Source organism: Lepisosteus platostomus, chromosome 17, assembly GCF_059453375.1.
Source record: "Lepisosteus platostomus isolate fLepPlt1 chromosome 17, fLepPlt1.hap1, whole genome shotgun sequence".
Taxonomy (NCBI): domain Eukaryota; kingdom Metazoa; phylum Chordata; class Actinopteri; order Semionotiformes; family Lepisosteidae; genus Lepisosteus; species Lepisosteus platostomus.
This window is the reverse complement of record NC_142627.1, coordinates 7,557,356-7,571,942: the sequence shown is the minus strand read 5'-3', so window position 1 is coordinate 7,571,942 and position 14,587 is coordinate 7,557,356. Positions and strand designations below refer to the sequence as shown.

The 14,587-nt window shown below is 42.8% G+C and overlaps 1 protein-coding gene across 6 annotated transcripts in view; it reads right to left on the bottom strand.

Annotated features, from left to right (window-relative positions):
* Positions 1–14,587, bottom strand: part of eml6 (EMAP like 6) — a 113,468-nt gene that overhangs the window by 62,708 nt on the left and 36,173 nt on the right. For 5 of the 6 annotated variants that reach the window (XM_088609996.1, XM_088609999.1, XM_088609998.1 and 2 more), the window contains 5 exons: positions 10,697–10,856; positions 7,196–7,294; positions 5,180–5,248; positions 2,865–3,050; positions 743–878 (listed from right to left, as the gene is read on the bottom strand). In XM_088609996.1, the coding sequence (XP_088466122.1) occupies positions 743–878; positions 2,865–3,050; positions 5,180–5,248; positions 7,196–7,294; positions 10,697–10,856 (650 nt within the window). The remainder of the gene's footprint in view (positions 1–742; positions 879–2,864; positions 3,051–5,179; positions 5,249–7,195; positions 7,295–10,696; positions 10,857–14,587) is intronic. The other variant, XM_088610000.1, reaches the window with a different exon arrangement.

Genomic DNA, 14,587 nt, shown 5'->3' with positions numbered 1-14,587 from the left:
TAGCGCTTTTCTGGACACTCCACTCCACCACCAGTGTGCAGCCCCACTTGGATGATGTGACGGCAGCCATAGTGCACCAGTACACTCCCCACACACCAGCTCTCAGTGGGGAAGAGAGCAGAGTGATGAAGCCAGTTCACAGATGAGGGTTATTAGGAGGCCATAACTGGTAAAGGCCAATGGGAAATTGACTGCAGACTGCAGGCCCCTACTTGTCCCACTAACACCTATTTCAACAGCAACCTTAATTTTTCCCAGGAGGTCTCCCATCCAGGTACTGATCACACTCACTTCAGGGGGTTGTTAGTTGTGAGCTGCAGGGTGATATGGCTGCTGGGTGACCCTTAAACCAGGGTCTCCTAATCCCGGTCCTAGAGGACCACACCCCTTGGTTTTCATTCCAGCCCAGCTTAAATATCTAATCAAAGCCTTAACTGAACTAACGGGTGGCCTGACTGGAATATTTGCAATTGGGCTTTTGTTTTACTTACAAGATGCAATTGTTAAAAGGTAACAGCAAATACATTTAAAAGCTGAAAACAAACAGTTCCTGTCGCTTCTATTACTAAGTCAATTGATACTTCTGTTGTGTAACTGAGAGCTTGGCTGGAATAAAAACCAGCAGCTGTGTGGGTGTCCAGGAACAGGGCTGGGAACCCCTGCCTTAGACCCTTAGGCTGAAGGTGACACTGGAACAACAGCTGCTGTAGAAACCACAGACACGCCCCCCTGTTCTACCTACCTTTGTATCCCTGCTCAGCCTCTCTGAGGTCGATTTTGGTGATGGGCTTGAAGTCGATGTCCCAGAGCCGGATGCACCCGTCCCGGCCACCCGTGGCGAAGCCTTCTTCACAGGCGTACATGCTGAAGATCCCGGCCTGCAAGGACATGGGCACATGGGAAGGATCCTGAGTTCCAACACGTTCATCAAGCAAAAGTCAAGAACAGGAGGTGCTTTCAGCGTGCACAAGCCCACCTAGACACCAGACTGCCCAAAACTCATAAAGTACATATTTAAACACCTGTTCTTAAAGCTCAGACTGTCACTCCATATCATACTGGATTTGCACACTCACTGGACTGGAGAAATACTGTGATCCTGCATTCACACAATTCTCACCCATATTATTATCATTTGACGGGCTAGATTATAAGGACCTCTCTAACCCACTGGTTTAAAGCACCAGTTCTACTACTGGTTTGTTGTCTACTAAATTATTTACTCAAGGGCCATCTATTCCTTATTAACCTTCTGGCTTGTTGGATGAAGCAATATCCTAAAACAGAAATATATATTACTTTACTGCTGCTGCACTCTAGAGCTGCAGTAACACTGACTTCAAAGCATGTGACAAAAGTGATTGAAATGAAAAAGATCAACTGTATTTGTGTGAGAACGGACAGAGTTCAAGTCAACTGAAGAGCCCGGAAGGCTCACTGCTCAGAAAACCATCACTGATCCAACTGTGATCTGCAATTCTGTGTATACATTTTCAGAAATCAGATTCTTATGTTAAGCTTTTATATTATTTCTATATTAATTTTGAACCAGTGAGATTAAACGTTCATTTTACTGTAAAAGATTATTAATTACAAATCAATTAAGTTGTTCAGAAAGCTTTTATTTTCACTGTAACTAAGGCATCAATGTGGGTGTGTCAGATCACCAGAAACATCAAACAATTAAATGAAGTTTTCTAAGATCACGTTCTGAGCCCAGCAAGGCTTTCCTATTTTGTTTCTAGTTTCAGGACCACAGAAGCCACATAATCATAGGATTTATTTTTACTTCTTTTTCCCAATTTCTGTCATTGGATCACGAAAGCACAAGAACATGTGTAGATACTGTATGGCTTGCTGCCATTACAGCAGCTGATAAGAATCACTCAAGCCAAAGCTATTTCATACAGTTTCCTTATGACAGTGCCCATAACTTGCAATGCATCTCATTACTGTCAGTTTACTCCTCGCTTGGAAACCAAATTAGTTCTGTGACTCAGTCTCCCGCAGACTGTCTGAGAGCTGACCGTTTCTGTCTCCAGGGTCTACATTTGAGAGAGGAAGCACTGCACCATCCTACGCATTTGTGTGAAGAATCAAGGACAAAACGCTTCTCTTTACCGAGGAAGTAAAGGACTTTGACTGTTGAAAGACAAAGAATTCTGCATGCACGTGCTGTCAGACAAGAGCCAATGGCCAGCTCGCGCAGCTTGTTGCCTGCAGCGAACCTGCTCTAAATGGACTTCCTGCAATAAACATTTCATAAACCAGTGCATCAAGGATAATAATTAATAATTTCGAACACTTCTATAGCGCTTTTCTGGACACTCCACTCAAAATGCTTTCCAGGTAATGGGGATCCCCTCCACCACCACCAGTGTGCAGCCCCACCTGGGTGATGCAACAGTCCACACCCCACACACTCCAGCTCTCAGTGGGGAGGAGAACAGAGTGATGAAACCAGTTCAGAGATGGGGATTATAAGGAGGCAGTGATTGGTAAAGGACAGGTGGAAATTTGGGCAGGATGCCAGGGTAACACCCCTACTCTTTTCGAGAAACGCTCTGGGATTTTTACTCGGTTGAATGTGTCGTCCAACGGACAATGACATTTTACAGTAGAGTGTCCCTGTCACTACACTGGCGTGTTAGGACCCACACAGTCTGTGGGGTGTGCGCCTCCTACTGGCCCCACTAACACCTCTTCCAGCAGCAGCCTTGGTTTTTCCCAGGAGGTCTCCCATCCAGGTACCGACCAGGCTCACACCTACTGAGCTCCAGTGGGCTGCCAGTGGCGAGCTGCAGTTCGACAGGACTGCTGGCTGAATGAAAAGAGGATGAAAGAGGGGGTGCTGTTTCACTCACCCCGTGTGCTCCCTGTACCGTGCGCGCCAGGTTGAGCCCCTTCCACACGTAGATGTCCCCATTCAGCGCCCCGGAATACGTAACGTCATCTTTCGCACTGGCCAAGCAGAGGATGGTCTGCAGGTCCCCAGTTTTGCCGAATATTCCCCTTTTTGGTGTTAACGCATTTCCACACAAGGCCCAAAACTGGGGGGGAAAAAAGGGAATATATATTTCACTGTTGTTAATTTTCTGCCTTGTTCACTTCAAATTAATGATCTGTACAATACATTATGTGAATGCATACACTGTAAATAGGAGTGTATTATTTATACTACTTAAAAACAAAAAATTGGATTTTTAAGGAGAAGCTTTTCTCCCTCTGTTTTTGAAACGTGGCTTACCAAAGCTAATTTATTGTGGTTCGCTTCACAGATGGGATGGGCGTTTGGGGATCTCTCAGATCTCCCTGTAAATCCCTTGGGAATTTATGTGGGAGGTGTTGCCGAGGAAGAGCGAGATAGTGGGCAAAACATAAAAAGATAAAAAGAAACAAATGTGCATCTGTGTATTTTTTGTCTCGCTTATCTGCAGTTTGGAGCTCATTGATTTTACCATGTCACTGTTTGTGCGTACGTCGGCTAATCTATCTGACAATTAAATGAAGTGATAATAATCAATTACAGGAAGCTGGAATCTGCAGTGCAAGCAGAGCAATGTAGGAGGTCCCAGTGTGCTCTGGACAGTAAAAGACAGCTTTCCCAGGGGCAAATGACAGAGCAACTTGCTTGTTTTTGAATGAATTGAATTTGACATCTTCCAACTGGACCTCTGAAATAAGCATCTAAAGCAATTTGGCTCATTGCATTCAGTTTTCCAAACATCGCTCTGCAACCTCGTTGGTGTGAGATGTTCTGCTGTTCCATTGCAGTGCTGGCGGCTTTGGTACCAGAAGATGCAAAGCACTGTTCACCCTGGCTTGGAATGGTGGGTGAACAACATAAATAGGTGATACTACATGAAAAGCAAAGTGGATATTGTCCTTCCAGAAAGAAACTTTCCATCTCTTTTCCTACCAACAGACCAAGATACATCCTACTGTGCATACATCTGTGTACAGCATGATTGTAAAGAAGTACAATGCCTTTCTGTTAAACTGACCTTATATATAAATTAATCAGTCACAATATCTACATCGGATTAAGTATTTCTAAAACAAGGTCTACATCATGTCTGCATGTCTACATGTGACAAACTCAAGTGGACTTCTGTAAAGGAAACAAGGGGGGTATGCCGATCATACATGTCTTCAGTCATGATACTCTTCTTCTTAGAGAAGTAAACAGGTCTGGAAAGTGGGGCAGGAACACTTACATGATGGATGACCACTGAATCCATTCAGTGTGGATTTTATTCATTAACTGAAGTGCTTTGCAGTGCATAGCGCTGAGTGGGTAGAAACTTTGAACAGCTGTCCTTTCAACAGCAAACCCACCACCTTTCAATTCAGACAAACATCTTAGCTTGGCAATAAAGCTATAAAGCACTGGATATTACTGGCACTTAGAATGGAGTGACCAGTTTATTTAACTACAGGAGGACACTTTTGTCTTAGCATTGAATTAATGATTATCTCCGTACCTTCCCTTCTCAGAAATGTTTTAAAGGTGTGTATGCAAGCGCTAAAATTAATCCTTCCACCCACTGTGTTTTTATTCATCCTAGCATTACTCTCTTTTAAAGACATGACTTGAAATATTTTAACAAACAATTCAGCTGAACTGATTTTGCGTTTCCATCAAACAAAAAATGTTGGGCTTCCCTTTGTTTCAACGCGATCCCCAATGATGATCGAAAAACAGACCACTGTATTTCAGGTGTGTACTGTGGATACGGTGTCCAGCTGCATATTTTTCATTTATGCTCCCCAGTGTGGGAAAGCTCAGTATCGGGAACTGACATAAAATTGAATCGACATTTTACATGGATTTCAAATGAATAAATCCACTTGAATGAACAATAAATAAATGATTCTTATAAACAAATGTTGGAATCAATCAAAAAAAGAGCACTGCACTGTAATTTGCCTTTGTTCAGTCACTTTAGCAAGTGTATTGCTCAATACGGATGTTATTTCATTCTGATTTAAGAAGCAGCTTTACAGTAGATGTTTATCCAACATGTTCAGGTATTACAGTAGGAAAGCCAGAGTAATTCAAGCTCAGAGGACATAATAATGTAATAGGCACACACTGCAAATTGTGCTGTCTACTCCACTCCCATGGCTTAAGAAACTGCAGTTTGTTTGTTTTTTGTATGTTAAAGAACAGTCTCACCTTGATGTGCTTCACCCCGCAGCTCACAAGCCTGTTCTGTTGATACGGATCCCAGGCAATATCAAAGATCTGTAACAGCGCCAAGCAATTAAGAGTCACCGCAGGCATTTCAACAAATGTAATTAAAAAAAACTCAAAAGTAGATGTCCAGCCCTGAACCCCTGTTATTTAATCACTGACCCTCTAAGCCTTCCTGCAAGTCCCAGAGACTGAGCAGTGGCCAGGCTTCAAGTCATAGCAACTGGTCACGGGGAAGCCAGCCAGATGCAGGAAACCCCTAAGCCATCATCGGCCCAGTTTACGAGGGAGACAGATCCCAAGATGAGCCAATGAGCGCTCAATGAAGGCGCCCACGCATGTGCACACATCGAGGCAGAACCACTCCTTTGCCTCTCCTCCGTTGTTGATGTTCTTGTGCATTCTGATTTGACTGGAGGTCCTTGGCTCCAAGGGGTACATCAGTGAAATGCACGAAGCTGTACTCAGCTGTGCTGTGCAAATTAATGACCCTATGTGCTGCTTCTGCACTGAAAGAGGATCCGTGGGAATGAAAAGGCAAGTCTTTTACGGTTTTCACATTTGACTTGACAGAATTTACCGACACTGACTTCATGGGATTTTGTTAGACACTTGAGCATCACTTTTGTTTTCTGCTACTATTGACAAATTGAGTTAGGTTTTCTGTTCATCCCTTAGCAGAATGTAACTTATTCCTGGCAAGAGTCACTCAGTTGTTGTAAACTCAGAAGTATAGGATGCACAACTGGACTACATTAAGGAGCTTTACCAGCTTCTAGCATGATACCATCAGACCTCAGATGCTAAGCAAGCTTTGGCATAGTCAGTACTGGGATAGGAGACAAGGGAGAAGTGAGATGCTTCTATAACGTGTTGGTTGACTAGTAGTTGGTACTCTTCTTTCTGAACCTGAATTTTCACATCAAAGCCCAAGTATGGTGACAGGGGACACATGCTTTCGGTGCCATCCTAGGGATGAGAAGTCAAACCATGGTCCTGACAACTTGGCCTTTAAAGATTCCATGGCACTGCTGGCAAGATTAGAATGGTTAACAATGGCATCCTGGCTGAATTCCACCTTGGGAATTCATTATCTGCTCCCTTGGAAGTTCCCCCCTAACGCACTGAGTGAAGGCATTCACTGAGGGTGCAGAATAGCAGCTGTGTGTCACTTAGGTGGTAGGCTTCACTTCAGTGGTGAAAGAAAGGGCTTTGTGATCAAAAACTCTGCATATATGCCATTCCACTACTGCAGTTAATGCTACTGCTACTAATCCTACACTGGGGACACAGAGTCAGTCCACTATAGGGCACACATACGCATAAAGCTTTAAATACAAGGGATTTCATTTAGAACAGAAATACCTCCTGATATGATGACAATTTTATGGCAGAAGCTTGAGCTTGAGCTATAATGTTAATGTTAATAATAATGTTTCTTTATTAGCCCTATACAATTTCTTGCATTAGGAATGTGTCTTTTCGCATACCCCAGCTTTTCTCCAGGGAGACACAGACACAGAGACAGGGAGAGAAGCTTGGGGTCAGAGCGCAGGGTCTGCCATTGTACAGCACCCCTGGAGCAGTTGGGGTTAAGGGCCTTGCTCAGGGGCCCAACGGAGTAGGATTCCTCTGCCGGCCGCGGGATTTGAACCGGCAACCTTCTGGTCACAGGTGCAGATCCTTAGCCACAGAGCCACCGCTCCGCCCCGAAAAATTTGTGGAGGTATCCATTCCTCCACACAATTGTCTGGCAGAGCAACTCTAAAATTGTGAAATTGTACAGCAACTCTTGGAACAGTGACTTGTCCCCTGCATAATAAATGCGAGTTATCTATGTGGAATCAGCAAGCTATTTCAGTGCTGCTCCAGCTGCAAGATTCCAGGGGTGTAACACGGCCAAAGGCCCAGAACACCACTTTCCATTTTCAACACATTCAGTCGGCCCTGCTTATGCTCGTGCACAAATTGTAGGGGCACACGACGTCCCGTTCCTACCCTGTCGGAGTGTCCGGTCGCTGTGGCCAGCACTTTCCCTTTCTTCCAGTCCCAGACGCAGACTGTGTTTTTGGCATCCAGCCCCACCGAGGCTAAACGCTTCAGAAACGAGGAAAAGAGGAAAGAAAAAATATACAATATATTTTGCAGCTGTTAAATAATGAGTCCCTCAACTTGACACTGTTAAAGGACACAAACCACTGCAGAAAGGGAGGCAGTAAAAGGCATCAGATTGCTCACGCAAGGCCAATATTCTAATTGAGCTTTCAGTAAAAACTAAAAGACATAAAAGATGCTATTACTCTGAATACAATTACCATTAAGTGAGTCAATGTGTATACTTTTTTTCTAAAGAATTAAGTGAAACAATGTGGCTTTTTTTGTTTAGTGTTTACTGCACATTGGATAACTGCTACATTGCAATAAACATTAGACAATTCGAACAGCGCTGTAGAATGCTGACTTTCAAATCCTTTTTAACCTCTTCCAGAATCTTTAATAAATTTCTTTAACACAAATGTCCTTCATTTTTTAAGAACAATTATCTAATGCTTCTAATGAGGTTCATAATGAAGCCTGTAATAATCCCAAAAACAAATTGAATATATTCGATAGGAGTCTTACTAGCTTATAAAGCAATAATACTAATCATTAATCATGACAAAAGAACTCTACATTATGAACACCATTTCCAAAACAAAGATAGCTTAAACAAGTGGTCTTTCAGTTGTCAGATTTTAATCGTGATTTAAATAAAACCTTTCAATATAAACGTTCAGTGGTTAAATCCCGTTTAGAGTCAGTGAACACCTAGTTTTTAATATTGAAAGAAAAGATTGCTTTATAAGCTTTTAACTCTTCGCTAGAGCTTTCCCCAATCTTTTTAAACATGTCAGAAAGAAGGATTTCAGTCTGAGCATACAGTATAGCTTCACTGTAATTCGCTGTATTTAAATCCATGCTGGTACGTGAGGATGTGGGGCAGTTCAGCCACTGAGATACAAGTTGTAGATTTAAGTTTCAAACTGCAATAACAGTAAAATGTTCACAGTAACCTGTAAAACATCCAATTAACATTACAAAACACACACAATTTCCAGGTATGCGCAGTGCCATATTCTGCATTTCAGAACGAGGCAACAAACCTTCCAGTGACGTGGCCCTATTACACTGTAAACAAGCAGGCTTGTGAATACAGCTCTATAATTCAACAGAAACACTGCTCTTGATTTTGAAAAGGTTTTGCCGACAAATACTACAAACTTGTTAACTCTGCATGCAGACCGCATTGGAACATTTCTCCGAAGTTGGACTTGGACCGAATGTTTCGGTACCGTTTACCGGACGGTAGGAGGGAAAGCAGTTTGTGACTGGGCCTGATTGGGGTTCTTGAGAATGGACCTGGCCTTCTTCAACATTTGAGTTGCATCAACATAGCGACTTACAGTACTTTCACAAAATTCAAGATTTTGTGCTTAATTCGGAATTTGAAATTTGTTTTAGAACATCATTGAATTTGTTAACGAGATTTAATAACCAAGACATTGGGACTGCAGTTCCCCTTTAAGCATGAAGACTTTACCTGGACAGTTCTCTCACTTGACATGCCTTCCACAAATATTCTGCATGTAGATCATTTAAAGGGATTTGCAAGTGGAATTTGCATGATACATAAGGTTTCTTTATTAAACACACAAGAGACTCAATATAATATAAAGCCCACCTTACCACAGTTCACCTGGTATTCTGAATCAGAGTTTTAAAAAACAACTAGTTTGACCCACGTCTGAATAGATGTGCAAGAAAGATATTATTGACAACTGCAGAACTATGTTTTTTGTTCTGATCTAGCAAATCCACTCTTGTGGATTGCAACTTGTTTATTAATAAGAGCTAGGGGAATGCTGAAATTCCTTTTGACTGGTGTTTGTTTTTCACTGATGCAATTTGCTTGGATAGGCCCTTAATATTTTGTTGTGATGGAGCCTGACTCCTTAGAACTTCAATCAATGCAGGGTTCTGAGTCATTCAAATTATGGCTCCATTATACCCAAAATAGTACATTCTGTTTTTTCATCATCTGAAGAATCTTATAGGAGAACTTTATCAGGTGCAGCACATAAGAAAATCCACTCATTTAATCCAAGGTGCAGGAATATATTTCCATTCAAATATGTCAGAAAACAACAATAATTTTACAATCGAACAGATATATATCCATCTTTTTTACCAGAATTCTCTAATCTGTTTTTCCATTAAAAGCATAATTGACAGGACAGTGCTATTACAATCTGGAATATGTTCCAGTAATAGCAGTCAGTGCTGCAGGTGCATTAGAGAGATGGCTGTGACCATCCCATCAATTACATAGTGCGCTGTGAAACACATTCTTCACGGGCTGCTGTCTAGGAGGTGACATTGTATTTGTTAGCACCAGAACTCATTCAGTCTGCCTAAGCTCTCCCCAACTGATTTGGGCACCCCCCACCCACACAATAGCCTAGAAAGCAGCAAAGGCACGTTTAAGGCTGGTGGCACAAATGGATCTGCCAGCAGTATTCAAAAACAATGACGCTTTCTCCCAAGCAACAGCAATGGAACTCATTCATAAATCATTTCCTGTGAATTACCATGTGGCATTGTCGGCACCATCACATTGCAAGCAAAGCTAAAGAAAAACGAGCCGCTGTCACACTCTCTGCCTATTAAAAATGGCTTCTCAATTTCGTGTCTAGGTGAGAATGGAAGACATACCCTTTTGCTTTGGCTGTTATATTTCAGAAAGCTGTCTAAAGATGGCAATGCACAGAACTTTATTATTAAATCCTTTTCACTGCATGATATTCAGTAAGGCCCACTTTAATATTCTCTGTAAATGAAAGCAAAACAGTCTCCATCCTGTACATATTGCTGGCATTTCTTCATGTTTTATTGTCATGCAGTATGTTCTGCTTCTTGAGCTGGGACTTCTTGATGATTGTCGTTTCAATCATCTCAGTCCACTACATTATTGCGAGACAGAAAACAGGACAGGTGGGCTGAGAGAAGTGAGAGTAAGAAACACTTGTGCACGAAACAAATTATGAATGTTGATTTTCTGATTTCCAGTGCTGATTTCCTAGGGTCCCTTGGGAATAGGCACAATGACAGTCCTGGATCGATGAGCAGCTGGAAGCCAGGGGAACATGATGACACCCTGCAGTTTGTAGAGTCTCTTACACTCTCATACTGCCATCACTATCTGTATTACCCTGCTGCTTGTAAGCAAAGTGCAGCCAAAGAGGGGAGAGAGGTATAAAAGTTTCTTTGCTTATGTTTGGTAACAAGACGGAGTGAGCAGCCACCCATAAAACCCCAGAGAGGTCTCTGGGAAAAGGGAGGAAACCAGAGCACACATGTGAGAAACATTCAAACCACACAGACTGCTCAGACTGCTGACTGAGCCCAGGACCCTGCAGTCACATCAGCCCACGTCACTGGACTTGATTCAATTAAGATTACCTGTCCATCTGAGTCAAAAGCCAGGCAGGCCACTCCATGGGTGTGGACGTCTTTGAGAATGGACACGGTCTGCACGCTGTACGTGTCCCACACGCAGATGTAAGGGTCCTTCCCAACCTGGCCGGTGGCAACCTGAATTTTATCAGGGTGCAAAGCTAAACTGTAGAAGAAAAGGAAAGAAGTGGATTATGAGTCTATCGCAGCCCATTTTGTGACAGCTGAACAGCCTGTTATTAGTTAGGTTAAGATCTGGATTGTGGTTATTCAGTGCTGAAATTCTATGATGATGGTGTATTAACCGCTGATCAGCTATCACAACCAGTAACAAAATTACTGAAAACCAATGAAAACATATTTTAGAAAGATAAGCAACTCCTTAGCTTGGCAATGGCCAAGATGATTTTTAAAACCATTTATATATTTCATATATTTGTGGTCCTTAACCTGCTATTCAGGAAAAGATTAGCAGCTCACTGCACGGCAGGTTCTGAAAACATAATTTAATCCAAGGTTTTGAACAGGGACTTTAAAGGTCATAAATATATTTTTTTAAGTTTCTGTTTCCTATCCCATGTCTCAGTTCAGTGTCTAATGCCCTATAGCTAAATAGGAACCAGTTCTGCTCTGGCACTAATGTCATTTAAACATAAAAGTCATGGATGTTTCTGGGGTAGGGAGAGGCGGGGGGACTGTGCTTCCTGCTGTCAGTGAGGGGGGGGGATCAGGAACAGGAAACTAAAACCATAACGGAGCCAGACGCGGCAGGACCCCGGGCTCTCACGAAACGGGATTCAATGAGAAGCCTCGGGCAAACGCCTGCGTCTGGCTTTAAAGGTGGAACTAAAGAAGGGCTGGGCAAAGGAACAGGTGTAAGCAATGGGGGAAAACGAGGAAGGGCTGGAGCGCCCTTAAGAGGGAGAGTAGCGATCGTGACAGGTATGAGATGACGCACGTTTTGCTGGTTACGGTATTTGTCTCTTATCCGATGCGTCTTCAAGAAAACAGGACAGGACGCAGGAGTGTAATGTACTCAGCACAACCTGCAGGGTCATTGCTTGTTTCGCACTGCCGTAAGCAAAGCAATAGATGAATCAACAGCATAGCAGGAGCCAGGCTGGAAAACAGAACCTTCTGACATGCAAGTCCAACTCCTGGGAGATGGATATTAAATTTCAGTCCTTTCTGGTAAATATAACTCAACTTCAAACGTGTATTATTGGATACAATGAATCCCAGGAAGAAAAATGTTCAATAATTAATAGTTCCTTAGACTTATATAGCACTTTTCTGGACACTCCACTCAAAGCGCTTTACAGGTAATGGGGACTCCCCTCCACCACCACCAGTGTGCAGCCCCACCTGGATGATCCACCAGTACACTCCCCACACACCAGCTCTCAGTGGGGAGGAGAGCAGAGTGATGAAGCCAGCTCAGAGATGGGGATTATTAGGAGGCCATGACTGGTAAAGATCAATGGGAAATTTGGCCAGGACGGCGGGGTAACGCCCCTACTAGTGATGTGCGGGTTGACTCATACTCGCGGGTCCGTTTCTCACAGCCGCGGGCGGGCGTGGGTCCAAAAAAAGGCCAGCCCGCGCATCACTGACCCCTACTGTTTCAGAGAAACACCCTGGGAGTCAGGAGTTTGGTTTAACATCTGATCCGAAGGACAGTGCTTTTTTACAGTATAGTGTCCCCATCACAACACTGGCTAAGACTACAGACCACAGGGTGAGCGCCCCCCTGCTGGCCCCACTAACACCTCTTCCAGTAGCAACCTTAGTTTTTCCCAGGAGTCTCCCATCCAGGTACTGACCAGGCTCACACCTGCTGAGCTCCAGTGGGCTTCCAAGTGTGAGCTGCAGGGTGACATAGCTTTTGACTGATATGTGACCATAAAACTATAGTTATTGAACAAACAGGTTTTATAGCACATATGCATTAATCCACAACACTGACATTTGGAACTAAAGGTTATTACAACTTAATGCTTTCAAAGACTAAATCAGCCAGAATTTTAATTAACCTTATTGATAATGTCTCATAATTCTAGTAGGTTAATTTAAAAAATAGTATATTACTGTCTGTATGGAGATGTATATATAACATGGCAGAGAAATTCTAAGCACAGAGTCACAACTGAAAATAGTAATGCAAATGAAAATCCATTTACAACAGGACTTTGGTTGTATGTCTTATCTAAAGCACAGAAAAAAGGAGGCTCAGGAAAATGGTTTGTAACCTTTCTTATGTTCTTAAACTCTTCTCTTCAATCATTACACTACCTCATTACAGAAGCGATTACTCCAGACACATGAAAACCTACCACCTGCAATTTGAGATTTAATCTTTTATGAGGAATGTTATTAAAAACGTTTTGAAAGTCTAAACACACCATATAACAACACTGCTAATTTCATGCACTTTTGCCGCCTACTGTTACTGTTGTTGCTTCTTCAGAGAACTTAAGGTAAAAAACGTGTTTAAGCAAGACGTAATGTACCTCTTCTAAAAACATTTTGACTATTCTCTAGAATATAATTTCTAGATTTTGATCTTCAGCCTCTGGTTTAGATCTAATAGTTGTTTCCACATCCTGACATGTAAAAGGAGTCAGATGTATGGGTCTATAATTACTTGGTTCAATTTTCTCACCCTTCTTGGGTACTGCACTGGTAATTCTCCAGTCCACGGTTACTACCCCTGACTTCACTCCTGTCCACGGCTACTACCCCTGATTCACTCCGGTCCACGGTTACTACCCCTGACTTCTCTCCGGTCCAGGGTAACTACCCCTGACTTCTCTCCGGTCCAGGGTAACTACCCCTGACTTCTCTCCGGTCCAGGGTAACTACCCCTGACTTCTCTCCGGTCCAGGGTAACTACCCCTGACTTCACTCCGGTCCAGGGTAACTACCCCTGACTTCTCTCCGGTCCAGGGTAACTACCCCTGACTTCACTCCGGTCCAGGGTAACTACCCCTGACTTCTCTCCGGTCCAGGGTAACTACCCCTGACTTCTCTCCGGTCCAGGGTAACTACCCCTGACTTCACTCCGGTCCACGGTTACTACCCCTGACTTCACTCCGGTCCAGGGTAACTACCCCTGACTTCACTCCGGTCCAGGGTAACCACCCCTGACTTCACTCCGGTCCAGGGTAACTACCCCTGACTTCACTGACTGCTGGAGTTGTGCCACAACCTTCTTAATTACATCTCCTGTTTCCTTGAGTACAACTGGTAAGATACCATCAGACACGGCACAAGGGATTTATTAACCTTGAGCACTTCTAGTATCTGAAATGCTTCTCCTTCCGTTATGCTGATACTATCCAATACAGAACTTAGCCCTTCTGTTGACTAGGGCATGTTGTTGCCTCTTGATTAATGAACACCACAGAGAAATACTTGTTTAGTACTTTATCTATTTCTCTTGCAATGTCTAGAAGTTTCCCCTTATTGTCCTGGATTTATTTCTCCCTTGATGGTTCTGTGCTGTCTTAGTAAGAACCTGTTATTATTTATTTTAGGTTCCACTACAATGTTACTTTAATTTCCTCTAAAGGACTTTGTAATATCCTTTTTATCTGTGTTTGCAACTTTAAAAAGTTAATTCACTTTATAAAACTCTTTCTTTTCCCTAATACGTTTCCTAATCAATGTGCTCAACCATCTGGGATACCATTCGTTCGTTTTTGCTCCAAGCATAATTCGTTTAAAACGTTGCCATTCATTCTCAACATATTCCATTTCTATCCTGTCCTATTTCACTTCTCTTAAACTGCGTGTCATTCTTTAAAATCTGCTTTCCAGGGACTGTAAGCTTTGCTTTGGACTCAACCTGTACAGTTTTAAAATATACTTCAAAACACAGAAAGTTATGATCACAGA